Below are 26665 nucleotides of genomic sequence, written 5' to 3'. Positions count from 1 at the left end.
TGAGGGTGTGGCCCCCTGGGATTGGGAAAGGTTTCTTGAGCCAAAAATATTTGCCTGAATGCCCTGGAACCATGGCACAATACCCTCCTTCTGGGAGTTAAGGGCACCAGTCACACCTGTCATCTTGGGAGTCAGATTCATTACCAGCCATTTACAGGACTTACCCTAATGTCCTTCTCTTGGCCTGGAATCTGGGTTCTGGACCTATCCCAGCAATAATATTGAAGAATTGGGTGTTCTATTGTAATCAGTCAGTCGATAAATTGTATTTCTTAAGTGCTTACTGTGTGCAGAGCACTGTCCTGAGTGCTTTGGGAAGTAAAATTTAACAGTGTTGGTAGACACATTCCCTACCCACAACGAGCTTATGATCTAGAGGGGGAGACAGTCATTAATATAAATAAATTTCAGATATGTACATAAGTGCTGTGGTGCTGAGGGAGGGGTGAAAATACGGTGCACACTTTGTACTCTTCCAGGCACAGTACTCTGCACATTGTAAGCACTCAATAAATATGATTGATCAATTGATTAGGGTAAAGTTCTGATACCTGTGCTCTTCCCCTTTCAGCGTGCTCTTCAGCAAATTCATTCAGAGCATTCCAGAAAACCAGTTGGTCCGTCAGAAACTCAACTGCATGACCAAGATTGTGGACAGCAAGCTGTTTGAGCAGTCTGGTAAGCCTGTTCCCTGGTGAGCTCCCTGCCACTTCTGACCTGGCCAGCAAGTGGGGGGCCGGGGGCAGGGGGAGAGAGAGAGAAAGAGAGAGAAGATTGAGATACACTGAAAGGAATGAAGTGTGTGAGCTGGGGTGTAGTGGGAGAGGAGCAAACATAAGTAAGGTGGGGAGTGTTGATTGGTTGCCTTGAATCCAATGGTCAGGAGTTTCTACTTGATATGGAGAGGAATGGGTACAAACAGAAGTGCTGTGGGGCTGAGGGTGGGGTGAAAATCAAGTGCTAACGGGACAGATCTGAGTGCATAGGTGATGCAGACGGTAGGGGAAATGAGGCCTTAGTCAGGGAAGGCCACTTGGATTTTAATAAGGCTTTAAAGGTGGCGAGGGTGGTGATCTGTTGTATAGGAAGGAGTAGGGAGTTCCAGGCCGGAAGGAGTACGTGGGCAAAGAGTCGACAGTGAAATAGATGAGACTGAGGTACAGTGAGTAAATTGGCTTTAGAGGAGCAAAGTGTGCAGACTGGGCTATAGTAGGAAATCTGCAAGCTAAGGTCAGAGGGGTCAAGTTGATTGATTGCTTCAAAGCCAATGATAAGGGGTTTCTGTTTGATACAGGGGAGGATGGGCAACCACTGGAGCTTCTTGAGGACTGGAGAAATGTGAACTGAATATTCTTGAGGGAAAATGATCCAGGGAGCAGAGTGAAATATGGATCGGAGAGGGGAAGTCAGAACGCGGGGAAGTCGGCAAAGAGGCTGATGCAGTAGTCAGAGCAGGGTAGAGATTCCTGGATCAGCAAGGTAGCAGTTTGGATGGAGAGGAAAGGATGGATTTTAGTGATGTTGTGAAGGTTAAACTGAAAGGACTAGGTGACAGATTGAATATAGTAATAATAGTAATAGCTATTATTATTATGGTATTTGTTAAGCGATTATTCTGGGCCAGGCACAGTACTAAGCACTGGGGTGGATACAAGCAAATCAGGTTGGACATAGTCTCTGTCCCATGTGGGGCTCACAGTCTCAATTCTCATTTTATAGATGAGGTAACTGAGACATAGAGAAGTGAAGTGTCTGGCCTAAGGTCACACAGCAGACAAGTGGCGGAACCAGGATTAGAACTCATGACCTTCTGACTCTCAGGGCCGTGCCCTACCCACTACTCCATGCTGCTTCTCATGAATGTGTGGGTTGAATGAAAGAGATGAGTTGAGGATGATGCCCAGGTTATGGGCTTGTGAGACAGGGAGGATGGTGGTGCTGTCTACGTAATGGTAAAGACTAGGGGCCAACAGGGTTTGGGTGGGGACATGTTAAATTCAGGGTGTCGGTGGTTAAGGCAGGAGGAAATACAAGATAGCAGAGAAGGAAAGATCAGGGCTGGAGAGGTGGTAGTTGAAACCAAGGGAGTGAATGAGTTCTCCAGAGCAGTGATTGTAGGTGGAAGTAGATGGGATTAGAATAGAATAAATCCCACAGCGCTCAAGTACATAAATGTAATTTACTTATATTAATGTCTTTCTCCCCCTCTAGTCTATAAGCTCGCTGTGGGCAGGGAACATTTCTACCAACTCTGCTTTATTGTACTCTCCCAAGTGCATAATACAGTGTTCTGCACACAGTAAGCCCTCAATAAATACAAGCATTTTATAGGGACCCAGACCCAGTAAGCGTACTGACACTTCAGCACTTAGAATTTGGATCTTCACGGTGTCAAAGGCAGTCAAGTGGGCTAGGAGGATTTGGATGGAGTAGAGTCCATTAGATTTTGAGAGGAGTTCATTGGTGACCTTGGGGAGAGTGAGTCTTAGTGGCCTGAAGAGAGCGAGAGCTGGATTGTAGAGAGTCAAGGAGGGAGTTGGAGGTCGGGGAGAAGTAGAGAAAATAGGTGTAAACACCGTATTCAAAAGAGTTTGGACAAGAAGCAGAGTGGCCTAGTGGATGGAACACTGGCCTAGTGGTTGGAGCATGGGCCTAGGGATCAGAAGGACCAGGGTTCTAATCCCAGCTCTGCTACATGTCTGCTGTGTGACCTTGGGCGAGTCACTTAACTTCTCTGTGCCTCAGTTACCTCATCTATAAAATGGGGGTTAAGCTTTTGAGCCCTTTGTGAGGAGGGGACTGTGTCCATACTAATCAGCCCGGATCTATTCCATCACTTAGTACAATGCCTGGCACATGCTTTGTAATGCTTAACAAATGCTATTAAAATAAAAGAGGAAGAGAAGAGGGAGATTTAGTGATAGTCATCTCGTGCAGTGGACTCCAGAAAAGGGTCTTTTAGGATAGAGGAGTTGTGGATGTATTTGAAGACATATGTGAGGGAGCTTATAGAAAGTCAGTTATAGAAGATGGGAATCAGAGATGGAAAAAAGAGGCCGTACAAGGTTTTGGACTTTTGGAAGGCACACTAGATCCATTCAAGGCTGTGGAACAGGATTATCACGCGTAACTTCCCAGTAAAAGAGAAAGCTTGGAAGGGCCAAGAATTCTTTCCCACCACAAGGGGACAGTTTGGAGCCTGATACACACATACCTTTGGCTCTCGGAACATTGTACGCCCACTACAACAATACACGAAACAGTCTCCACATCGCCAGCAAGAACTCATTCTTTTCCCACTCCTCACTGACCATGTAGGAGTGAACTTAAGCACCAGAAGAGTCTTTTGTCTGTTTTCTGCCTCCTTCTAGATGTAGTGTGAACAACTAGGAGCTTCCCCTAATTGAGCACCTCAGAGACCGGCCCTGGTATACCGACAGCAGTATTACCGGGGTTTCGGAGTCTTTTCGGGTCTCTGGGCAGGGCACGGGCAGTATCTCAGCATTACAGATAAAACATCTGTAAGCTCCTTGTGGACAGGGAACCTGTCAACCAAAGTAATTATATTGTAATAATAATAATGATGATGGCATTTTTTAAAGGCTTATTATGTGCAAAGCACTGTTCTAAGCGCTGGGGAGGATACAAGGTGATCAGGTTGTCCCACGTGGGGCTCACAGTCTTCAAGCCCATTTTACAGATGAGGTAACTGAGGCACAGAAAAGTTAAGTGACTTGCCCAAAGTCACACAGCTGACAAGTGGCGGAGCTAGAATTTGAACCCATGATCAAGTACTCTCCCAAGCACTAATACAGTGCTCTGCACACAGTAGGCGCTCGATAAATATGATTGATCAAATGCCCTAAGTCCTGCTGCTTCTCAGAGTTGGCTCTGGAACTTATTGATTCCCAGGTTGCTCTCAGCAGTCAAGAAGGGCCTAGAGGGAGAAGAGGAGGAGGGGAGGAGCTAACCAAGAGCCCACCGTTCAGAAGGTGCAGCCCCAGCTGGGTGCAGAGAGCTGAAGACTGAAGTATTTCTATTTCCTTCCTCAGAATGCAGAGACGCCCTCCTGCCTCTGTTGATAGACCAACTCAGCGGCCAGCTGGATGATAACTCCAACAAGCCGGACCATGAGGCAAGCGCTCAGCTTCTTAGCAACATCCTGGAGGTCCTGTACAGGAAGGATGTGGTGAGCTCAATCTCCTCCCCAACTCAGACAAGCCACCAGCAACATGCTGATCGTCCAGCATACTGCACAAGAATGATGATGATGTTGACTTCTGATTAGGAACCTGTGTCTAATGAAGCCCCACTCTTCTTTCTATCCCATGTAGTGTTCCCCTCAGCTAGAAGTGGGCGGCTCTTGGCCACTGCTTCCGTAGTCGGTGTGCAGGATGCTGGAAGACTGGTCCAACTCATTTTTCTTCTCCTGCCAAACAGCACCTTGGCACTTCTGTGCCCCCTCCACTCCCAGGCACTCATCACTACCTAATTATAATGATTGTGTATTTGATAAGCGCTTACTATGTGCCAAGCAGTATACTAAGCACTTGGGTTAGGTACGAGATAATTCGGTCCCACTTGGGGCTCACAAGTTGGGGGAAAATCAGGTATTATACTCCTCCTATTTGGCAGATGAAGGAACTGAGGCCCAGAGGAGTTAAGTGACTTGCCCAAGGTCATACAACTGGCAAGAGGCAGAGCTGGGATTAGAACCCAGGTCCTCTGACCCCCAGTCTCCTGCTCTTTCCACTAGGCCATACAGCTTCTCGGTAGCACCTATAGCATTTGTGTGCCTAGCCACCTATATGCTCCCATTCTTAACCAGTTATTCAACCCCATGTCCATTTCTCCCCATTCTCTTCTTCCTCCCTTCTGTCTGCCCTGCTAGACTGTAAACTCTTTGAGGGCAGGGCTCATGTTTGCTAACTCACTCTACTGCACTCTTCTAAGCACTTAGTATTCAATCGTATTTATTGAGTGCTTACTGTGTGTAGAACACTGTACTAAGCGCTTGGAATGTACAGTTCAGCGCTCTGCCCTCAGTAGGTGCTTAGTCAAGCAATCAGTGGTATGTATGGAGTGCTCACTGTGTGCAGAGTACCGTACTAGCGTTTGGGAGAGTACAATTTAGAAGAGTTGGTAGACCCACTCCCTGCTCTCAAGGAGCATACAGTCTAGTGGAGAGACAGATAAAGGAAGCCACAGAGTATAAGGATATGATCAACCTAAACAACACTGTTAACTGATGGCATAACCATGTTGAGTACTGGTGTGTAAGATTCAAATGTTAAAGAGATCTTATATGCAAGTGTTTGCATTTGGTGTGGTGCTTGATTCCCAGAGCAAGAAAAGTTGGTCCAACTCCAGGCCTAAAAGCCATGACTCTTGGCTTACTGAGTTCTCCAAGCAGTGAATGTGTAAGGAGGTTGGAAACCTGCTGGATTTTTCCCTTCTCTGCCCTCACTGCCCAAAATGACAAGTTGGTCAGCACACAGCTGTTTGCTCATGCCCTACTTCCCTTACCCCAAACAAGGTGTCTTTGGAACTCAGTGGTCAAGAAACTATCTAAGACTAGTGTGTTGAACTCTTCTAAACACTTCATTCAGTGCTCTGCACACAGTTGCCCTTTGTATTCACAGAAGATACCACTGACAGTAAAGTTCACCCATGAGTGTGTATTTGGCTGAAAAGGCCAACATGGAACCTGCAGCCCCCAACTATGCTGGGCAAACAAAGAGGTTGTCCCTCCTTGTGGTGGAGTACTTTTTTTTTTTCCGGTGGTATTTGTTAAGCAAGCACTATATGTTCCAGGCATTGTACTCTGTAGGTGCTGGAGTAGATACCAGCTAATTAGGTTGGACACAGTCCCTGTCCCACATGGGGCTCACAGTCTTAATACCCGTTTAACAAATGAGGTAACTGAGACTCGGAGAAGCGACTTTCCCAAGGGCACACAGCAGACAAGTGGTGGAGCTGGGAGTAGAAACCAGGTCCTCTGACTCCCAGGCCCAGACTGTTTTCACTAGGCCATGCTGCTTTCTCAGCACCCTGTTGGCAGCGCTCAGCTGCACTCAATGAATACCATCGATCAATTATTCAATGACCCTGTCTGGGAACCCCGAGTCATCTTCCCTTCTCTCAAATCCAGTCTCAAATTGCCTTATTGATTGGGTCCTCTGACTTCCTTTTCAAATATTCTTCCAACCTGATTACCTTGTATCTACCCCAGTGCTAAGAACAGTGCTCGTCACATAGTAAGTGCTTAACAAGTAACATGATTATTATCATTATTATTTGTTATTGCCTGAGAATCTTTGTTGAAATCTGAACAAGGTCTGACCCTAAGAGCTAAAGCAATTTGTGAGGAAGTGTGATCCCCTTACCTCTTGAACGAGACCTCTGAAGCAGAGCAAGAGTTAAGGTGCTCACGCCGTCCCCGTGATTATCTGTTTCTGCTTGACTTCCAGGGCTCTAAAAACACGCACATCCAGATGATAATGGAGCGGCTGCTGAGAAGGATCAACCGAACTGTGATTGGCATGAGCAGGCAGTCCCCCCACATTGTGAGTCCCTTCTACAACTGCCCCTCCTGTCAGTCAGTCAGTCAATCATATTTATTGACCACTTTCTGTCTTCAGAGCAAAGTAGTAAGCGCTTGGGAGGGTCCAAAATAAGATACATTCTCTGCCCACAACAAGCTTACAGTTTAGAGGGGCAGCTTGCACTATGCCTCATTAGCCTTAACCCTGGCCACCTTATCTCGAGAGAGGTCCAGGACCAGATACTTTGGGCTTGGACAGAGTCTGAAAACCTGCAGTTTTGTCTCTGATGACCACTGTAGGGTGAGTTTCTTGTGCCACCAATGCTGATGATTGATTGATTGATTGATTGATTGAAGGGGGTGGCAGTGACCCAAATGGAGACCAGAGGGCTAGATCCCGGATCTTGCGTATTCATTCATCCATTCAATCATATTTATTGAGCACTTACTGTACTAAGCACTTGGAAAGTACAGTACAGCAATAGAGACAATCCCTGCCCACAACGGGCTGTCAGTCTAGAGGGCATGGGGAAGCAGACATCAGAACAAGTAAACAGGCATCAATATAAAGAAACAGAATTATAGCTATATACATATATGCATAAGTGCTATGGAGTGGGGAGTTGGTGGGGGGAGAGCAAAGAGAGTGATTCTAGGTGATGCGGAAGGGAGGAGGAGCTGAGGAAGAAGGGGCTTAATCTGCCTAGACATTTGGCTTCATGAATTTGAATTTCCACTGTGGAACGGTTGCCTGAGAAGGCCTGGTGTTCTCCATGAGGAAACAGCAGTAGCAGTAGCCCTCCTGGAGTCGTTCATGAACCTTATTCAATCAATCATTCAGTGGTATTTATTGAGTGCTTACTACGTCCAGAGCATTGTACTGAATGCAGGGGAGAGTACAGAATGTACTATGCTCTTGGGAGAGTACAGAATAACAATATAACAGACAATCCCTGCCCACAATGAGAGGGATAGAATAAGTTCCTGGATCAGCATGGTAGCAATTTGGATAGAAAGGAAAGGGTGGATTTTAGCAATGTTGAAAAGGTAATAATGACAGGTTTTGGTGACATTGAATATGTAGGTTGAATAAGACAAGTTGAGGATAACACCAAAATTACAGGCTTGTGAGATAGGAAGGATGGGGTGCTGTCTACAGTGGTGGGAAAGTCAGGGGGAGAACATGGTTGGGTGGGAAGATAAGGAGTTCTGTTTGGGACATCTCCCCCTTTTCAAAGCCTTATTAAGGGCACGTCTTCTCCAGGAGGCCTTCCCTGACTGAGCCCCCTTTCCTCTTCTCCCACTCTGTTCTGCATCACCCTGACTTGCTCCCTTTATTTATTCCTCCTCACTGTCCCACAGCACTTATGCACATATCTGTAATGTATTTATTTATATTAATGTCTCTCTCTCCTTCTAGACTGTAAGCTCATTGTGGGGAGAGAAGGCATCTCTTTACTGTTATACGGTACTCTCCCTAGCTCTTACTACAGTACTGTGCACACAATAAATGCTTAATAAATATGATTGAATTGACATTTTAAGTTCAAGGTCTGTGGGACATCCAAGTAAAGATGCCTTGAAGGCAGGAGGAAATGTGAGTCTGCAGAGAGGGAAAGAGATCAGGGCTGGAGTTGTAGATTTAATAATCATCTGTATAGAGCTGGTAGTTGAAGTAATGGGAGTGAATGAGTTCTCCAAGGGAATGGGTGCAGATGGAGAAGAGAAGGAGACCCAGAACTGAACCTTGAGGTACACCCACAGTTAGGAGTTGAGAGGCAAAGGAAGACCCAGTGAAAGAGAAAGAGATGGAGAATCAGTGACCTGAGAGATAGGAGGAGAACCAGGAGAGGACAGTGTCAATGAAGTCAAGGTTGGATAACGTTTCCAGGACAAGGGGTTGGTCAACAGTGCCAAAAGTAACTGAGAGGTTGAGAAAGATTAGGATGGAGTAGAGGCTGTTGGATTTGTCAAGAAGGTGATCATTTGTGACCTATGAGAGGGCTGTTTCTGTGAAGTGAAGGGGTTGGAAACCAGATTGGAGAAAGGTTAAGGAGAAAATTGGACGAGAGAAACTTGAGATAGCAGGTGTAGACAACTCGCTCAAGGAGTTTGAAGAGAAATCATAGGAGGGAGATGGGACAATAACTGGAGGAAGCCATGGGGTCAAGGGAGGGTTTTTTTTAGGAAAGAGGAGACATGGTCATGTTTGAAAGTAGTGGAGAAGAAGCCATTGAAAGCAAACAGTTGAAGATGGCGGTCAGGGAGGAGGCAAGTGTTTGGGTAGTGTGAAGGGATGGGGTCGGATGTGCAGATGGAGGATGTGGATTTCGAGAACAGGCAGGAGATCTCCTGTAGAGATACTTCTGAGAAGGATGGGAGAGTTGAAGAAATGGAAAGAGGAGGTAGGGACTGGAGAGAAGCAGGGGAGATTTTAGAGCAATCATACCTGATACTTTAAGTTTTCTCAGTAAAGTAGATAGCCAAGTCATTAGGGGAGATGGGTGGGGGAGATGCGGTGTTCGAAGAGGGAGTTCAGTGTTTGGAAAAATTGGCAAGGGCATGATGTCAGTAAGGATGGAGAAATAATTTTGCCGGGCAAAGGAGTGGGCAGAGTTAAAGCAGTGCAAGGATGAACTTGAAGTAAACGAGGTTGGCCTGATACCTAGATTTCTGCCAGCAGTGCTCTGTGGCTCGTGCACAGGAGCAAAGGAAGAGGACTGTGGAGGTGATCCAGGGCTCTGGGATAGTGATATGAAATTGATGAAGGGATAGGGCAGCAAGAGAGTTGAGTTCAATAGAGAAGGTGAAGTCGAGGGTGACAATTTGGTCATTAAGGGAAGGTAGTTTGGGTGCGAAGGCTAAATGGGGCATGATGGCTTGAGAAAATTGGAAGAGGTCAAAGGATTGGAGGTCTCTGTGGGGGAACAGGACAGATTTGCAGGGAGGAAGTGTGTGGGAGAGAAGGCAGCTGATGGGGTTGTGTGTGGTCAGTACAGTGCTCTGCACATAGTAAGCGCTCAATAAATACTATTGAATGGAGGGATTTCAGAGATTGTACAGTGATTAGAGATGATGAGATCGAGTGTGCCTTCCAAGTTGCTGGGTGGGCGAGCTGGGGTGGAATAGGAGGTCAGTGGAGTTGAGGAGTGATAGAAAGTGGATGAAGGGTTGCCAGGAGCATCTTTGTGGATATCGTAGTCCCCAAGGATCAATGTAGGGATGGAGAAAGAAAGAAGGAATGTGAGAAAGGGATCAAAATTGTTCAAAAAGTTGGAGGTGGGGCAATCAATCATATTTATCAGGCACCTAACGGTGCTGAGCACTGTATTGAGTGCTTGGGAGAGTACAGTATAACAGAGTTGGTAGACCTGTTCCCTGCCCACAACATGCTGCATTTGCTTTCTAAAGAATAATAATAATGATGGCATTTGTTAAGCACTTACTATGTGCAAAGCACTGTTCTAAGTGCTGTGGGGGGATACAAGGTGATCAGGTTGTCCCACGCGGGGCTCACAGTCTTAATCCCCATTTTACAGGTGAGGTAACTGAGGCACAGAAAAGTGAAGTGACTTGCCCAAAGTCACACAGCTGACAAGTGGTGGAGCTGGGATTAGAAACCATTATCTTTGACTCCCAAGCCCCGGCTCTTGCCACTGAGCCATGCTGCTTCTCTTAAAGAAGAGTACTGACTACTCGTCCTGCAGGGTCAACAAGTTACCTGAAAGACCTCCAGAGGGCTGATGGAGGTGGGCATCCAAACAGTTGGAATCCAGCCCTTTCTCTAACAGCAGAGTTACTAAATCTTCAGTTTCCCCAAAGGATTTTTCAGATTCTACTTATCGATGGGACAAAGTCAGCCCTCCAGGGCTGGCAGTCTGTGGAAGCAGCAGCCGAGACCCTTCCAGCTTTATCCAGAGGTACAAGAGCCACTGGAACCCCAGAACTCATCATGTGCTTTCAGTCTTAGAGGGATCTCCTTGTGCTCATGTGAGCGCGGGAGCTAAAGGTTTCAACCCAAGGGGCAGACGGATCGGGTGGGGGTTGTGGCCTGGAGTCCTGAATGAGTTGTACTTCTTTTTCCCTTTCAGGGTAGTTTTGTAGCCTGCATGACTGCCATCCTGAGGCAGATGGACGATTTCCACTACAAACACTACATCAACACCTTCAAAACCAGGCAGGACCTCGTCGTAAGTCAGCAGGACATGCTCATCTCAAGGGAGAGGCTGCCTCTGAGCAACACGCTTTGCTCTCTGGTGGTGATTGGAAGGGAAGAAAACAGCACTAGACTCTAAGTCAAGAGATCTGTGTTCTACATACTATGTCTTTAAAAGGACACAACCCTGATGATGAAATTCCTGTGTGCGTGTGTTTGTTTTTATGTGGCTGAAAAGGCCAATAAAGTATCCACAGTCCTGGCCACATTGGGCACACAAAAAGATTTTCCTTTTTTATGTTGTATTTAACTTTTGCAGTGCCTTGTGCCCTTTTCTCTTTTGCAAATTTTTGGCCTAGGTCATAATGTAAAGCCAGCTAACTCTTATTTCAATCAATGGTATTTATTGAGTACTTATTGTGTTTAGAGTTTTGTACTAGTCATTAGTTCATTCAGTCATATTTATTGACCACTTACTGTGTATGAACCTCTCTACTGAGCACTTAATGGCTTATTTAATGACATCTTGTCTCCCTACCCACTGGCCAGAATTTTTGTAGGTGGATCATTGGGAAGAGAATAGCTGTTCCTCAGCTGTAGCATTGGGCAAACCACTCTAGGTGGTACACACTGTTCTCACAGAGCCTCTCATTAAGGGAAACGCACGCTGTCACACTCGCCACTTCTGGCGCTATGCACAGGATTACACATGCAAGCTGCGTCTTCCAACCCCAGGGCACCCCGTGGTGTTGGAGGGATAAGTCCTGATTTCCTGACATCTTAGCGAAGGGTGCATAGTGATATCAGAATGGAGGGCCAGTGATTTGGGGGGCATTCTTGTTGTGTGGCTTGGGGCCCGGGGTCGAGGTAGGAGGGGCTCGGGGTGCGGGGGAGGGACAGCGGGCGGCCAGTCTGAATGTCAGCAAATAAAGTCTGATTCCCTTCAACTGCTCTCACTGTGTTTGGTCCAGGACTTCCTGATGGAAACTTTTATCATGTTTAAGGACTTGATTGGAAAGAATGTCTATTCCAGTGACTGGATGGTCATGAATATGATGCAGAGCAGGTAAGGGCGACCACCTCAGGAACCATGGGATTGAGCCTCCACCTTAGCATCCAGAACTTTGGGCCCTGCAGAATTGAGCATCGAAGCTTCTCTCATTTCATGTCAGTCGCTTAACCGGTGGGTTTTTTGAGCGCCTAATGTGAGAGAGAGAGCTTGCAGCCTAGATGAGGAGACGGGCTAGAGAGTAGAGCACAGGTGTGGGAGTCAGAGGACGTGGGTTCTATGCTTGACTCTACCATTTGCCTGCTGTGTGTCCTTAGGCAAGTCACTTCACTTCTCTGGGCTTCAGTTTCCTTGTCTGTAAGATGGGAATTCATTACTTGTTACTTAGACTGTGTGCCCCCTGGAGTCAGGGACTGTATCCGCCCTGATTATCTTGTATCTACCTCAGCCTTTAGTACAGCATTTGGCATTTAGTAAGTACTTAAATACCACAATTATTATTGTTACTATTATTATCAGGAGGTAAAATAAATTTCAGAGAGGCTGCTGGGTAAAGATTAGATGAATTTATGGAAACTTGATCTTTAGTCCCAGTCTTGTTTTCCTCATCATGTGGGTGGAACACTAAAATCTGCTTCAGAGACTGCTCTCTTCCTCTTCCCAGGGTTTTTCTCCAAGCTATCAATCAGTTTGCAGAAGTTTTGACACGGCTCTTCATGGATCAGTCAAGCTTTGAACTCCAGGTAAGGATGGTTCTCATGAAATGTCACCTACGAGGAAAAGCCAGTTCAATGTGAAGGTTCCAGTAGTTCCACAGATAACAAATTCTTAGTTCCTCTGCCCCAACTAGACTCATTCCCTGATCTTAATTCCCCATGAGAGTTCAAGGATGCCAGCCATGATGGTCTGGTCTTATCTGTTAAAGACATTTTTATAAAACCATATTTTTCTGAACAGCCTGAATAATATCCTACTACTTAATCGCCAACTCTTCGAACAGTGGTTCCTCCCATTGCATTTCTGCAATGTTGGACTCAAAAGCATTAGGGCGACCCCATGCAAACAGGAGACTTTGACTCTGAGATTCAAACTATGAATTGTGCCCACCCAATAGATATTAGGTGTGGAGTGTTGGCCATTGGCCCCCTCATGTCTCTGCCTGCCGATTATGGCAATCGATCTAATAAATCAGTAGTATGTACCAAGCACCTACTCTGTGCAGGACACTTAATAAAGCCCTCGGGAGAGTACAAGATTGCTAGTCGACATGGTTCTTGCCTTTAATAAACTGATAATCTAGTAGGGGAGACCGACACTGAAGTGCTGCCTCTAGGGCTACAGTGAAGTGGGGGACAGGAAGGAGAAGTGGTAGATCTCAGGATGCTCCCTGTCAATCAACCAGATGGCGCAGCCACCAGGGTCTCCAGGGTAGGCCCCGGGGCCAAGCTAGTGGATTTCCCTTCCAGAACCATGAATCACGTGATCCTGATACCTTCAACTGGCAGCTAGAGTCAGATTACCTTGTCCAGAAGGGAGGTTTGCCTCACAAAATCCATTTCCCAAAAAATGCTTGAAGATATTGCTGAAATGTGGTCTTCTGGGTAAATCACCCAACTCAAGAATTTAGAGAAACTACACTGTGTCGAAAGAGTTGAAATGGATTAAGTGAAGCTGGCGTCTCCTGGCTCCGTAGAAAGTGGGAATAGAAAGATTTCTCACCCATAACTTTTGCAAGAGCATGATCCAGTTGAGAGGAAAATCATCTGAATTGCCTTCTTTTTTTTCACCAATACACTACGGGCAGCTGAAGGCCCTGTCGAACCTTTTGATCATGATATTTAATAATTCTGGTTCTGTTTCCTCCCACCCCCCTCTATCTGCAGCTCTGGAACAATTACTTCCATCTGGCAGTAGCATTTCTCACCCATGACTCCCTTCAACTTGAAACCTTCTCGGAAGCCAAGCGCAACAAAATTTTCAAGAAGTAAGTGTCCTCATAGCAGGAGCGGAACAGCCGCTGCCCATTCCAGTAATGTCCTGGCTTACCCGTCCAACGTTAGACATTACCTAGGCTCAGCCCGGTGCCATTCCCATTTAGTGGCTGTCTGGTGCTGGGAAAGACTAGAGATGAAGAGGATCTCAGTGACCTCAGCCTTGTTCTTTAATGGGTGGTACACACCCTCAATTCCCCTTCTCCTTCTCCCTACTCCCACCCTTCTCCTTCTCCCTATTCCCACCCCTTCCCTCTTCAGAAAGCAGGTTCGTTTGACATTAATTAGCCCTTCTGGTAGTACCTCAGCAAAGAAACCAAAACTAGAGAAGACTCTAGTTACTGCACATTTTCTTTGCAGCCAATAGGAGAGAAGGTAATTAGGGTATTTTGTTTAAAAGCAATTGGTTGGCTCAGCGGTTAATCAGTGGAAATGCAAGTGTTTGACTCAAGCCTTCACTGTGAATGGGTTGGTTCTATGGCCTTGGGAAAGTTTTTTACCATCCCTCGGCCTCTGATCTCTGTTGCCCATAAATCAACTGAGATTTAGTAACTCTAAGGTGATTGGCCTCTTTCTTTTTTGGTCTATGTATTCATTCAGTCACCAAAGCTTGTCAGTTTGGCAGAATCCACTCCTTTCTCTCCACCCAGACTACCACCATGCTGGCCCAAACACTTATCAGATCCCATTTAAAACAACCACATCAGCCTCCTTGTTAATCCTCCTGCCTCTAGCTCTGCCCCTCTCCAGTCCAAATCTCTCACTTCTGCCAGACCTCCAGCCCTTGCCCATTCCTCTCCATATCGAGGAGAAAATCCCAGCCATGGGCTTGAAGGCACTCAGTCCACTCTCTCCCCACTCTTCTTCTTTTTCTTCTCACATTACACCTCAGCTTCTCTCCTTTCAAGCCAACCTACTTGCTCTGCCTCATTCTCATCTCTCTCGCGGTTGACCTCTTGCTCACGCCCTACCTGCTCCTTCAAGTCCACAGACAATGGCTCTCCCCATCTTCAAAGCTCTTTTGAAATCACAAATCCTCTAGGAGGATTTCCCTAATTAATCTCTCCTCCCCCTACTCTATCTCCCCCCATCCCCGCCACCACTCCAGAACTTCCATGACCCCTAGGTCCTTGGGCATATACCACCTGAAAGCAATAGCACTTAGATACATATATTTAAACTCTCTTGCTTCCCCCTACCTATAATTTATTTTAGCGTGTGTCTCTATCATTGTTGAGAAGCACTAGAGAAGCAGCGTGGCTCAGTGGAAAGAGCACAGGCTTGGGAGTCACAGGTCATGGGTTCTAATCCTGGATCCGCCACTTGTCAGCTGTGTGACTGTGAGCAAGTCACTTAACTTCTCTGTGCCTCAGTTACAGTGGGACACCCTGATTACCCTGTATCTACCCCAGCGTTTAGAACAGTGCTCTGCACATAGTAAGCACTTAACAAATACCAACATCATTATTATTATTATTATTATCGATCAATCAATCGTGGTATTTATTGAGGGCTTACTGTGTGCAGAGTACTGTACTAAGCACTTGGGAGAGTACAATACAACAGAGTTGATACACACTTTCCCTGTCTACTAGACTTTAAACGTCTTGTGGGCAGGGATCATGTCTACTAACTCTATTCTCCCAAGTGCTTAGAACAGTGTGCTGCACAGAGTAATAATAATAATAATGTTGGTATTTGTTAAGCGCTTACTATGTGCCGAGCACTGTTCTAAGCGCTGGGGTAGACATAGGGGAATCAGGTTGTCCCACGTGGGGCTCACAGTCTTAATCCCCATTTTACAGATGAGGGAACTGAGGCACAGAGAAGTTAAGTGACTTGCCCACAGTCACACAGCCGACAAGTGGCAGAGCTGGGATTCGAACTCATGAGCCCTGACTCCAAAGCCCATGCTCTTTCCACTGAGCCACGCTGCTTCTCAATACCTAGTGGAAAGACCACGAAACTGGTATCAGGTGACCTAAGTTATTATTAGTAGTAATAATGATGATGATAACTGTGGTTTTTGTTAAGCACTTACTATGTGCAAGACACTGTACTAAGCACTGGAGAGGATACAAGCAGATCAGGTTGGACACAATCCATGCCCCATGTAGGGCTCACAGTCTTAATCCCCATTTTGCAGATGAGAGAACTGAGGCATAGAGAAGTTAACTGACTTTCCCAAGGCAACACAGCAGACAAGTGATGGAGCTGGAATTAGAACCTTGGTCCTACTGACTCCCTGGCCCATGATCTTCCCACTAGGCCACGCTGCTAGGCCATGCTGCTTCTCTTGTAATCCCGGCTCTGCCACTCACCTGCTGTATGACCATGAGCAACTCACTTCACTTCTCTGGGTCAATAGTAATTATTGAGCGCTTACTGTGTGCAGAGCACTGTAGTAAACACTTGGGAGAGTACAGTGCAACAGTTAGTAGACACATTCCCTGCCACTCTCCAGTCTGATCATCTTGATATGAATATCTTGTTTCTACCCCAGATCTTGGTACATAGTAATCACTTAAATACCATCATTATTATCATAATCATCACTATTATTATTATTATTTGAACTGGTCAGACCTTGAGATCATCTCTATATGTTTATTTTCTCTTCCGTCTGTTATCTAGCCAATAACAGTGCAGCAAAATGAAATAGCCTTGGGCCTTTTCTCATCAAATAATGGATTTACATTCTGGGGTCTTCTCCGTTTCTCCTTTGACTCTATGGGCACTTGTCCCATGCCCCTTCACTTTAGTGCTGAGATTACCTCGCTCTGGAGGTGACCACCTCGCCCTTTTCCAGTAGGAAGAGAAGGGAGGAGATTTTAAAATGGTCCCATCTCCTACCCAAACATATCCCTACCAACTGTGGGCAAACTGTCTGCAAAGCTTAGAGCCACCCATGATTCATGAGCAGAGGCCTGCTGAAACACCAGGGAGTGGATTCAGAGCCAACTTCCTCATTTCGTTTCTTTAGTATGTCAGCGTTTTCCTTCTTCAAACCTCACCCGTGGTTTAAAATGTTCTTTCTAGATACGGGGACATGAGAAAGGAAATCGGCTTCAGGATCCGGGATATGTGGTATAACCTGGGTGAGTTTAACCATGATGGATCCTTCCACAAGCCTCTCTCACCCTTCAGTTCCTGACCCTTCAGTGGATTGAACTTTCGTTTCTGTACTTGTTGGAGCTAGTATATTGATTTCAAACAAAAACTCCTAACTGTCAGGTTTAAGGCACTCCCCCTGCTCTCTTCTTCCTGCTCATCCACTCTCTTCTCCTGCTTCACCACAGCTCACACCCTTGTTCCTCCCAGGCTGCCCTTCTCACTGTGCCTTGTCCTCCAGTCACCTGCCTCCATCCCCAACTCACACTCTTCCTCCTCCCTGGCAGCCCTCCAGACTGCAGCTCTTCCCATCTTGCAGAGCCCTTCTGAAGTCCCAACCTTTTCAGGAGGCTTTCCCTGATTAATTTTTCTTCTCCCAGGTCACATCCTCACTGCTGTCACCTCAGCACTTTTGCATTCACTACCTTCCAATACATTTTTATACATCATCGTTTTACATACTTTACTATTTGAGCCCTCCTTCCTCTTATTTGTAAATTATTTTATGTCTGTCTCCCCACTAGATTATAAATTCCTTGTGAGCAGAGATGACATCTTTTGTTGTACTCTCCAAAGTGCTTAGAACAATGTCTGCATTCAATAAGATCTCACTAAATACTTTGGACAGATATAATAATGATACATGTGATACATAATATTTATAAATATATTATTTATAAATTCATAAAGACCATGCAACTTTGTATAAAGGATAATTTAAAATATATTTAAATATATATTTATATATATTATTGTCCATTGTTTTCAAAGAAGATAGCACTGATGGTGAAGTTCCCCTATGAGAGGGTGTGTGGCTCAAAAGGCCAATACGGGACCCACAGTCCCAGCCACATTGTACCCACAAAACCTTTGTCCCTTCGTATGTTATCTTTACTGTTTACAGCATCTGGCTCTCTTCTCTTCTGCTTCCTCATCCTCATTCCCTACCAAACTTTTGCCTGAAAACAGCCTCTCCTTTCTTGATAGATGTATTGTAGTTTGAACAGTGAGTTGAGTGGTTCACACTGCCTATTTGTACTGGGAAGAATGCAAGCAACCAGCTGTTACAATGGCTACATGCTGCCCAAATACCTAGTCTTCCCTTCTGAAAAGTCTTCTGATTTATTTCAATTCACCTCTTGCCCTTGGAAGACTGAACTACTGCTTGCTACAGAGAAGTTATTCTACCCATCTGCTCTCCCGCCATTGTCTCAGGTCCCCACAAATTCAAGTTCATCCCATCCATGGTGGGTCCCATCCTCGAGGTGACTCTGACCCCCGAGACCGAGCTCCGCAAGGCCACAATTCCCATCTTCTTTGACATGATGCAGTGTGAGTTCAATTTCAGTGAGAACCACAGTTTCCACATGGTAAGGATCAGGAGATCACCAATTCTAGCGGTACGGGTATGAATGTCGGTTGGGCATTTGTCAGGGGAAGCAAACCCAGGGGATACGGGTTGTCTGTACTCCAAGTAGTTCTGGAGGTTTACGGAGAGGCTTGGCTCATCTGTGTGTCATTCTCCCCACTGGTCTAGACCCAGCATGGCTGCAAGGAGCAGGTAACCCAAGTCAGAGTGTACATCTGCAGTTGCCAGGAGGTTCTGCAGTTATCATTCTGAGGCTTCAAGTGTGGCCAGGAATACAAAACAATCAATTAATCAATCAACGGCATTTATTGAGCACTTGCTTTGTGCAGAACTCTGTACTAAGCACTCTTAAAAGTTGGTAGACAGAATCCCTCCCCACAAGGTGTTTACGGTCTAACAGTTACCACCTAAGCAGGCAGTTACGGGGACCAAGAATGTTTACTCTCTGATTGGCAAAGATATTTTCTACACTATGAGCTCTTGAGGAATGCTGACCCGAGGCGGGGGTGGGCGGGGGCGGGGATGGGGGAGGGGTGTCCCATTCTGCCCAAGCTGGAATGAAGCAGAAGCGATTTGTGACAGCTCCCGGTGATTCCCCAGGGCCCCGAGAATGAAGCCAAAGGCACTGACACAGCTCAGTCCCATCTCCCTCTGACCGGAGAATGTTTGATGCCAGGGGAAACAGATCTGGAAACGTTGGTTGAGGGCCGACCAACGGGGGCTCCCATCAGACTGTGGCCTGTCCTTTCAGTTTGAGAATGAGCTGATCACCAAGCTGGACCAGGAGGTGGAAGGGGGCCGAGGAGACGAGCAGTACAAAGTCCTGCTGGAGAAACTGTGAGTGTTCCTGAGACCAAAATCCCAACCCATCATCTTCTCTAAGCTTCTTCTCCGAGAAACTCAGTCTTCTGGTCCAGATTAGTAAGGAATTTGGGAAAGGTGCGCAGAACTACCACCTTCTCCCACTCACTGATCCTAAGTTGGGCCTGGCCTTTGCAGTCAGCATCTCCCTTCTAGCTAGGATGGAGGGGAGATGCTCCCAGACAGAATGTCCTGTTTGCTGGTCATCTTCCTGGTCCTAGGGAGAAAGCAAGTGGGCAAGAAGGATAGATGGGCCAGTGGTTGAAAAATATGTCAGTCTCTGAGCAGCAACTGAGGGTCACTGGCATGTCCAGAGGAGCTCTTCAGCATCCCTCCCTCAGAGCAGAGGAAAAAGACATTCCTGGGGGCTGCTTTACAGATGAAGGTGGTGCTGGGGTGGGGGCGGGGAGCAGGCGGCACCCAGGTATTTTTAGGGATGCAGGACCCTTGTCATCTTTACTTGCACACACTCACACACCCACACGCAAGCACGCACATACCCGCCTCTGCCACCCAGATCAGTGGCTGTTCACCTCCTCAGCTTCCCAGGGTACCGTTTTGCCTAGTGGCATCTCACGTAACTGAAATCTGACATTTAGGAAGCTCATTCAGCAGCTGTCTTTGATACATTCCTTTGAGGCTTTTGCCTTCATATTTTTTTCTGGATTGCCACCTCCCTACCCCTCCAAAAAAAGATGTTTACTATTTACAGCAACAGATAAAAATCTGATTTTCCAAAAGCTAGCCCAAGTAGAGAGAGAACCAGCATTGCTGGTCCCTTTTTATTGTCTTGACCATTCATTCAAGGACACCCATTCCTGATATAGCTCTAAACTTGAGGGTTTCGGTCAAGAAGGTTTTCCCTCTATCCATTCCCTGAATTAGATGATTTCCTGAAAGATTTCACTGAGAATAGAATGGAAAGCAAAGGTATGAGACCAGGAGGGGGTCAGGGTGGGATGGCAGAGCTGAGAAGGTAGCTACCTAGATGGGAGGGCAGGGCCAATTGGAATGGGAATTTCTCTGTTGTCTCTGTCTCCTCTCCCCACCACCCAAACCTTCCCCAAAATGCAGCCTCTTGGAGCACTGCCGGAAGCACAAGTATCTCGCCAGCTCAGGGGAAACGTTTGCTCTGTTGGTGAGCAGCCTCCTGGAAAATCTCCTGGATTACCGGACCATCATCATGCATGATGAGAGCAAGGAGAACCGCATGAGCTGCACAGTCAATGTGTTGGTATGTGGAACCCAGGTTTCTGAGGCTTTGTGAGCAGCTGGGGAGCCTCCATCCCAGAGTGCTCGTGGGGGCAGAGCCAGTGGAACCAGGGAGAGATTGCCCCCGAACTGGGCTCTTCCGGGCTCTGCACCATGCTGTTGGAAGGGCTGTTTGACTACCCGATATGGGCAGTGAGACGGAAGGAAGGAGGGGTGAGAAAAGTAGCGATTTTAGCCTTGAACCCTTTCTGAAGTTCAGCGCGATGCCACTCTCTTCTCTTCCCTCAGTTGTTTTTCATGTTGACTCAGCCTGAGCCTAAAGTGCCGAGGGAGCATGAGGCGTTCAGGCCATCTCGTAGCGGGCAGGCTCTGTGTGAGTTTCCCACTCTGGACATAGGTCCAGGGAATTTCCTCTCCTTCGAGCCGGTAGGAAAGTCTGTCATCCCGAAAGCGGGTTCTTCTCCTGGGGACCGGGAAGCTGTAACATTACCTGGCTCTGGAATTCATTATTCTGAATTCCTTTCTGCTGCTACTGCAAAGGCAGAAAAGATAACAGAGAGGACTCTGAGCTCTTAGGAGGAAAGGCCCTATAGAAACATAATCAGGAATTTCCGTCATTTTGACAGGTTCCTGAGGTCCCTTATACTTAGTTGTATTTTGTACCTCTTTCTGCAGAATTTTTATAAAGAAAAGAAGAGAGAAGACATATATATACGGTAAGCTAGAAGGCTTTTAGATCTCTTTTGCCTATTTAGCACACAATCAACTTGCCCCTTCCTACCTCACCTTAGTCCTCTGCTACTACAACCCAGCCCGCCCGCTTCACTCCTCCAGTGCCAACCTTCTTATTGTACCATGATCTTGTCTATTTCGCTGCCAGCTTCTTGCCCACGTCCTGCCTCTGGCTTGAAATGCCCTCTTCATATCTGGCTCACAGTTTCTCTCCCTCCTCTTTAAAGCCTTATTGAAGGCACATCTCCTCCAAAAGGCCTTCCATTCATTCATTCATTCAATCATTTTTATTGAGTGCTTACTGCAGAACACTGTACTAAGTGCTTGAGAAAGCACAATATAATAAAAAGGCACACTCCTTGCCTACAATGAGCATACAGTCTAGAAGGTTGAATTTATTGAGCACTTACTCAATACTGTACTGTACTAAGGGCTTGGGAGAGTACAGTATAACAATAAGCAGACATATTCTCTGACTAAGCCCTCTTTTCCTTTCACTCCCTTCTGTCGTTCTGTATTGCCCTGACTTGCTTCCTTAGAGAAGGCCACTGGTGGGCAGAGCACGGGCCTGGGAGTCAGAAGGATTTGGGCTCTAATCCCAGCTCCACCACTTGTCTGCTCTGTGACCTTGGGAAAGTCACTTAAATTCTCTGTGCCTCACTTATCTGTCAAATGGGGATTAAGATTGTGAGCCCCAAGTGGGAAAGGGGCTGTGTCCAACCTAATTATATTGTATCCAACCCAGTGCTTAGAACAGTGCTTGATACATAGTAAGCGCTTAACAAATACCATTATTACTATTCATCCCCCTCCTAGGCCCACAGTACTACTTATCGTGTCACTTATCATGTACATATCTGTAATTTAATTATTTATATTAATATCCCCCTCTAGACTGTAAGCTCATTATGGACAGGGAATATGTCTGTTAAATTGTTTTATTGTTCTCTCCCAAGTGCTTTGTACAGTGCTCTGTAAGCGCTCAATAAACACGATTGATTGATTGATTGATTGATTTAGTAGTCATAAAAGCATTTAGTGAGGGCCCACTGGCATTGACAAGCAGTCTGGATTAGTGAAAAGAGCACAGGCCTGGGAGTCAGAGGATTTGAGTTCCAATTCTGACTCTGCCATGTGATCTTGGGCATGTCACATACGCTCTCTGTGTGTCTGTTTCTTCATTTGTAAAATGAGAATTAAATGCCTTTTCTTCCTCCCCTTTACACTGTGAGCCTCATGAAGGACAGGGACTATGTCTGACCTGATTATTTTGTGTCTACCCCAGTGCTTAGCATAGTGTTTGTAAGCACTTAACAAATACCACTGTAAATATTATTATTACTACTACTCATAGAGGTCCTGGGAAAGGCAAAGCAAAAAGTGGCATGTTCTCAGCCTACAAGGAGCTTATCAGTCAATCAGTACTGTTTGAGTGCTTACTAAGTGGAGAGCATTGTACTGAGTGTTTGAGGAGAGTAATAATAATAAGAATTATGGCATTTGTTAAGTACTGTGTCCCAGACACTGTATTAAGAGCTGGGGTGGATACATACAAGTCGGTTTGGACACAGTCTCTGTCCTACATAGAGTTCCTCGTCTCAACCCCTATTTTACAGATAGGTAACTGAGCCATAGAGAAGTGAAGCTACTTGCCCAAGGCCACACAGCAGACATGTGGTGGAGCCAGGATTAGAACCCCTGACCTTCTAACTGCCAGGCCCTTTTTTATCCGTTACGCCATGCTGCTTCCCCTATACAATGCAACAGTACTGTATTGTTGTAGCTGTTCCCTGTCCCAAATGAGCTTACAGTTTAAAGGTGGGAGCAGACATTAATATAAATAAATAATGTATAATATATGATATGTACAGAAGCACTGAGCGATTAAGGTGGGGGGAGTATCAAATGCCCAAAGGTCACAGATCCAAGTGCATAGAGGACGCAGAAGGGAGAGGGAGCCGGGGAAAAGAGGGCTTAATTGGGGAAGTCTTCTTGAAGCTTATATTCTAACAGGGGAGACAGACAAAAGATTATAAGCAATCAAAATAAATAATTGAATAAGCAGTTGAATAAAATCAAGAATAGGTACTGTTACGTGCTGAGAGGGTTGGGGGTGAGTAAGTCCCTTGATGCTGGAGATGGCCATTACGTTTGGCTCAGGATGCTGGGGGTTAATTAAGGAAGGCTTATTGGAGGCAGCGGCATTTCAGGAGAACTATGAGTGTGGAGAAAGCAGTGCCTTGCCAGACTGTGTTGGGGGGCGGTCATTCCAAGCTGGGGTACCCCCAGCTTCCGCAACTCTGCTAATGTGTCTTTTCGCAGGTATTTATACAAACTACGGGATCTACATCGAGACTGCGAGAATTACACGGAAGCCGCCTACACGCTCCTCCTTCATGCGGAGCTGCTCCAGGTGAACCGTGTCCCTGCCACCCGTCTGGTGGGGTTGGAGGTGGGGGTTGGGGTGCGGAGGGGCTGGCCGGGGACCCGGAGCTGCTTTCTGGTGGGGGGCTTGTTTGCTCTTGGACAGGGAAGCAAAGTCAGGAACCACTGCTCCTGGGCACTAGTGTAGGTAGCTGCAATCGCATGTATTGAGTGCCCCCCCTACCCCCTCAAGCACAAGGCATTGGACAAAGTGCTGAGCAAGAGGGGTGACCCGATCCCTGGCCACAGGGAGCTTCCTTCCTGATTGCAAGGTCCTCAAAGTGGTCCCTAACATAGGGAAAACCCAGGGACCCTAGAGGGTATTTTTGCTTCACACCCATGAGCAGTTTCTACCTGGGTCACTGAGCCATTACAGCCATCGTTCGATTGGCTATAACCAAGCTTCACACTGCTTGGAGATCTGTTTCTGAAAAGTTGTCCACTCATATGAAACCTTCGGGATTGTTAGCTCCTATTCTCTTAATTGGAGACACGGTTCCTCCTGTCCTGCCCTCAGGGGTTTCCCGATTCCCACTGGGTCTGAGGCCCCTCCTGGAGCCGTCTATTCTGGTTCACACTGACCAAAACCTCCCCCCAGGACTGGAGGTCCTCCCCTCCGGAACCATCCACTCTGTCTCACACTAATCAAAGCCTCCCACTGGGGCTGGGCCCCTCCTGGAGCTGTCCACTCTGTCTCACATTGCTTCACATTGACTGAAGCTTCCGAATAGGGCTGGGATTAGCCCTGGAGTTGTCCACACTGACCAAAACCTCCTCTGTACCCAGAGGCTCCAGAACAGCATGGAATAGGTTTGGTTCATGATGTTTTACTTACCTCATGAATGTAAAACTACTGAGGTTGAGAAAAACGGGAAGCGTTCAACCCATGAATTTTCCTCTTCCCCTCACTGGTTTCCGATAGTCAGTCTGGGGCCAACTCCTTCCAAGCCCCTGTCAGCACAGCTGTGGAGTGGGGAGGACTCTCAGAATTCTCACAGACGAGGTCAGGGGTGAGGAAGGCAAGAGGGCCAGGAAACACCTGACAGATCTGGGGAAGGTGTTTTTTCTTTCTCTTTTCATGCACGCAGTCTGCCTGACAAGGATGATGAGGGTGAGCTTGATTGTAGTAAAGCCACAAAACTCAAGCATTCGTGTGTTTTTGTCTTATGACTTGTGTTTGTTTTGTTTGTGTTATCTGCTCCATTGGATATGAGCTTTAGAGAGGCCAGTGAATTTTCAGATTAAACTTTGTCCAGGACCCAGTAGTGTATTGTGGGTCCGGTGGGCACATATCATTTATATAGAGTTGCCGTCGAGAAGTTCTTCATATTTGTAGGAGTCACTACTGATGGTGAAGTTCACCCTTGGGTGTGAGTGAATAGGTGAAAAGGCCAGTGTGAGACCCACTGTCCCCACCTCACCGTTTGTAAAAAGACCATCCCTTGTATTGTCATGTTTGATGTCAGCAGCACCTGGTGTTGCTTTTTCCTCCGCTTACTTGTCTTTTGCCGTGTTGCTTGTGAAGCTTCTGTTTGAAAAGAGATGTTCCTTTCTTGACGGTGATGTGCCATGCCCATCTGTTCTCACCATTGACTCCCAGTTTTCAGCTGGGATCAGCATTGTTCAAGGCTTCATTTTTCCGTGTCCTTAAAACATTTTCTCAGCCCTCTGGCTTCCAGTTTCCCGATTTCAGTTCTCCATCCAACAGCTTTTAGGGTCTCCTGCTATTGGTCACTGTGCTTACAGAGCTTGCCTCGTATAGCTGTGTTGAGCTTCGCATAGCTCTGATGCTAAGACACCAATTACATTCCAGAAGTTCATCATTCATGATCTTGTCTTGCCTTTTAATATTGAGGGTATTGAGCTTAAAGGCTATCTGACTGACAGTAGTCCACTTTCCCAGACGCACATCGGTCAGATGGTTAGTGAACAATCAATCAGTGAATCACGTTTGTTGAGCACTTCCCCTATGCAGAGCACTCTACCGAGTGCTTCGGAGATTACAACAGAGTTGGTAGATACGTTCCCTGTCTACACTTAATAAAACTCCTTCTCGGCTCATTACACTTGCAGCTTTCACACATTTCACGGAATACTGGAAGACAAAAATTGTATGTATGATGGTAGAGAAAATAGGGGGGAGAGAGGAGGAATTATCCTGACTGTGAACACCCTGAAACATGTTCTTGAAGGAGGTGATGGAGTTGGCTATTGTCCCAACTCTCTAACTGGGTCCGGATTGGATCCAAGCTAATAATAATAATAATAATGTTGGTATTTGTTAAGCGCTTACTATGTGCCGAGCACTGTTCTAAGCGCTGGGGTAGACATAGGGGAATCAGGTTGTCCCACGTGGGGCTCACAGTCTTAATCCCCATTTTACAGATGAGGGAACTGAGGCACAGAGAAGTTAAGTGACTTGCCCACAGTCACACAGCCGACAAGTGGCAGAGCTGGGATTCGAACTCATGAGCCCTGACTCCAAAGCCCGTGCTCTTTCCACTGAGCCACCCTGCTTCTCAAGCTCACCTCTTGAGGTCCCTTTTCTCACTACAATTCAGCTACTGTTGAAACGCTGTCACTGTGGCACTAAGGATGGTAACATGTTATCATGCAGCAACCATGTAACCTCTTTGATTCATTAGACTGCAAAGTGAAATTGCATGGAATTTGGAAGCAGATGGGCCTTCGTGGCACAATCCCAAATTCCCTTTGTCCTCACACATTTCTCCTGCTTTCAGTGGTCTGATAAACCCTGCATGCCCCACCTGCTTCAGCGGGACAGCTACTTGGTCTACTCTCAGCAAGAGCTCAAAGAGAGGCTTTACCAGGAAATCATCTCCTACTTCGACAAGGGCAAAGTAAGTTCCTCTGTGGGTCTGACCTGCTGTTTTCCTCCAGGGAATCACACACAAGGATGGGAGCTGAAAGGCAGAAAGGTTTGAGCTGTCCTGGGCCTTTGGGGGAAAAGTCTCTATAATAATAATAGTAATAATTGTGATATTTGTTAAGCGCTTACTTTGTGCCAGGTACTATACCAAGCACTGGAGTAGATAATAATAATAATAATGTTGGTATTTGTTAAGCGCTTACTATGTGCAGGGCACTGTTCTAAGCGCTGGGGTAGACACAGGGGAATCAGGTTGTCCCACGTGGGGCTCACAGTCTTCATCCCCATTTTAAAGATGAGGGAACTGAGGCACCAAGAAGTTAAGTGACTTGCCCACAGTCACACAGCTGGCAAGTGGCAGAGCTG

At 46.5% G+C, this 26665-nt stretch overlaps 1 protein-coding gene across 2 annotated transcripts in view; it reads left to right on the top strand.

Moving 5' to 3' along the window:
• The window catches only part of DOCK5 (dedicator of cytokinesis 5), a 216750-nt gene that overhangs the window by 158761 nt on the left and 31324 nt on the right, over positions 1–26665 (top strand). The window contains exons 25-38 of one of the 2 annotated variants that reach the window (XM_029065133.2): positions 572–678; positions 4053–4189; positions 6471–6566; positions 10636–10734; positions 11672–11766; positions 12374–12452; positions 13593–13693; positions 16740–16798; positions 18027–18181; positions 18932–19017; positions 20116–20275; positions 20929–20969; positions 23308–23398; positions 26151–26270. In XM_029065133.2, the coding sequence (XP_028920966.1) occupies positions 572–678; positions 4053–4189; positions 6471–6566; positions 10636–10734; positions 11672–11766; positions 12374–12452; positions 13593–13693; positions 16740–16798; positions 18027–18181; positions 18932–19017; positions 20116–20275; positions 20929–20969; positions 23308–23398; positions 26151–26270 (1426 nt within the window). Of the gene's footprint in view, positions 1–571; positions 679–4052; positions 4190–6470; positions 6567–10635; positions 10735–11671; positions 11767–12373; positions 12453–13592; positions 13694–16739; positions 16799–18026; positions 18182–18856; positions 19018–20115; positions 20276–20928; positions 20970–23307; positions 23399–26150; positions 26271–26665 lie in introns of both variants that reach the window. The other variant, XM_029065132.2, reaches the window with a different exon arrangement.

The sequence above is a fragment of the Ornithorhynchus anatinus genome, chromosome 5, assembly GCF_004115215.2.
Source record: "Ornithorhynchus anatinus isolate Pmale09 chromosome 5, mOrnAna1.pri.v4, whole genome shotgun sequence".
Taxonomy (NCBI): Eukaryota; Metazoa; Chordata; class Mammalia; order Monotremata; family Ornithorhynchidae; genus Ornithorhynchus; species Ornithorhynchus anatinus.
This window is presented reverse-complemented; position numbering and strand designations above follow the sequence as displayed.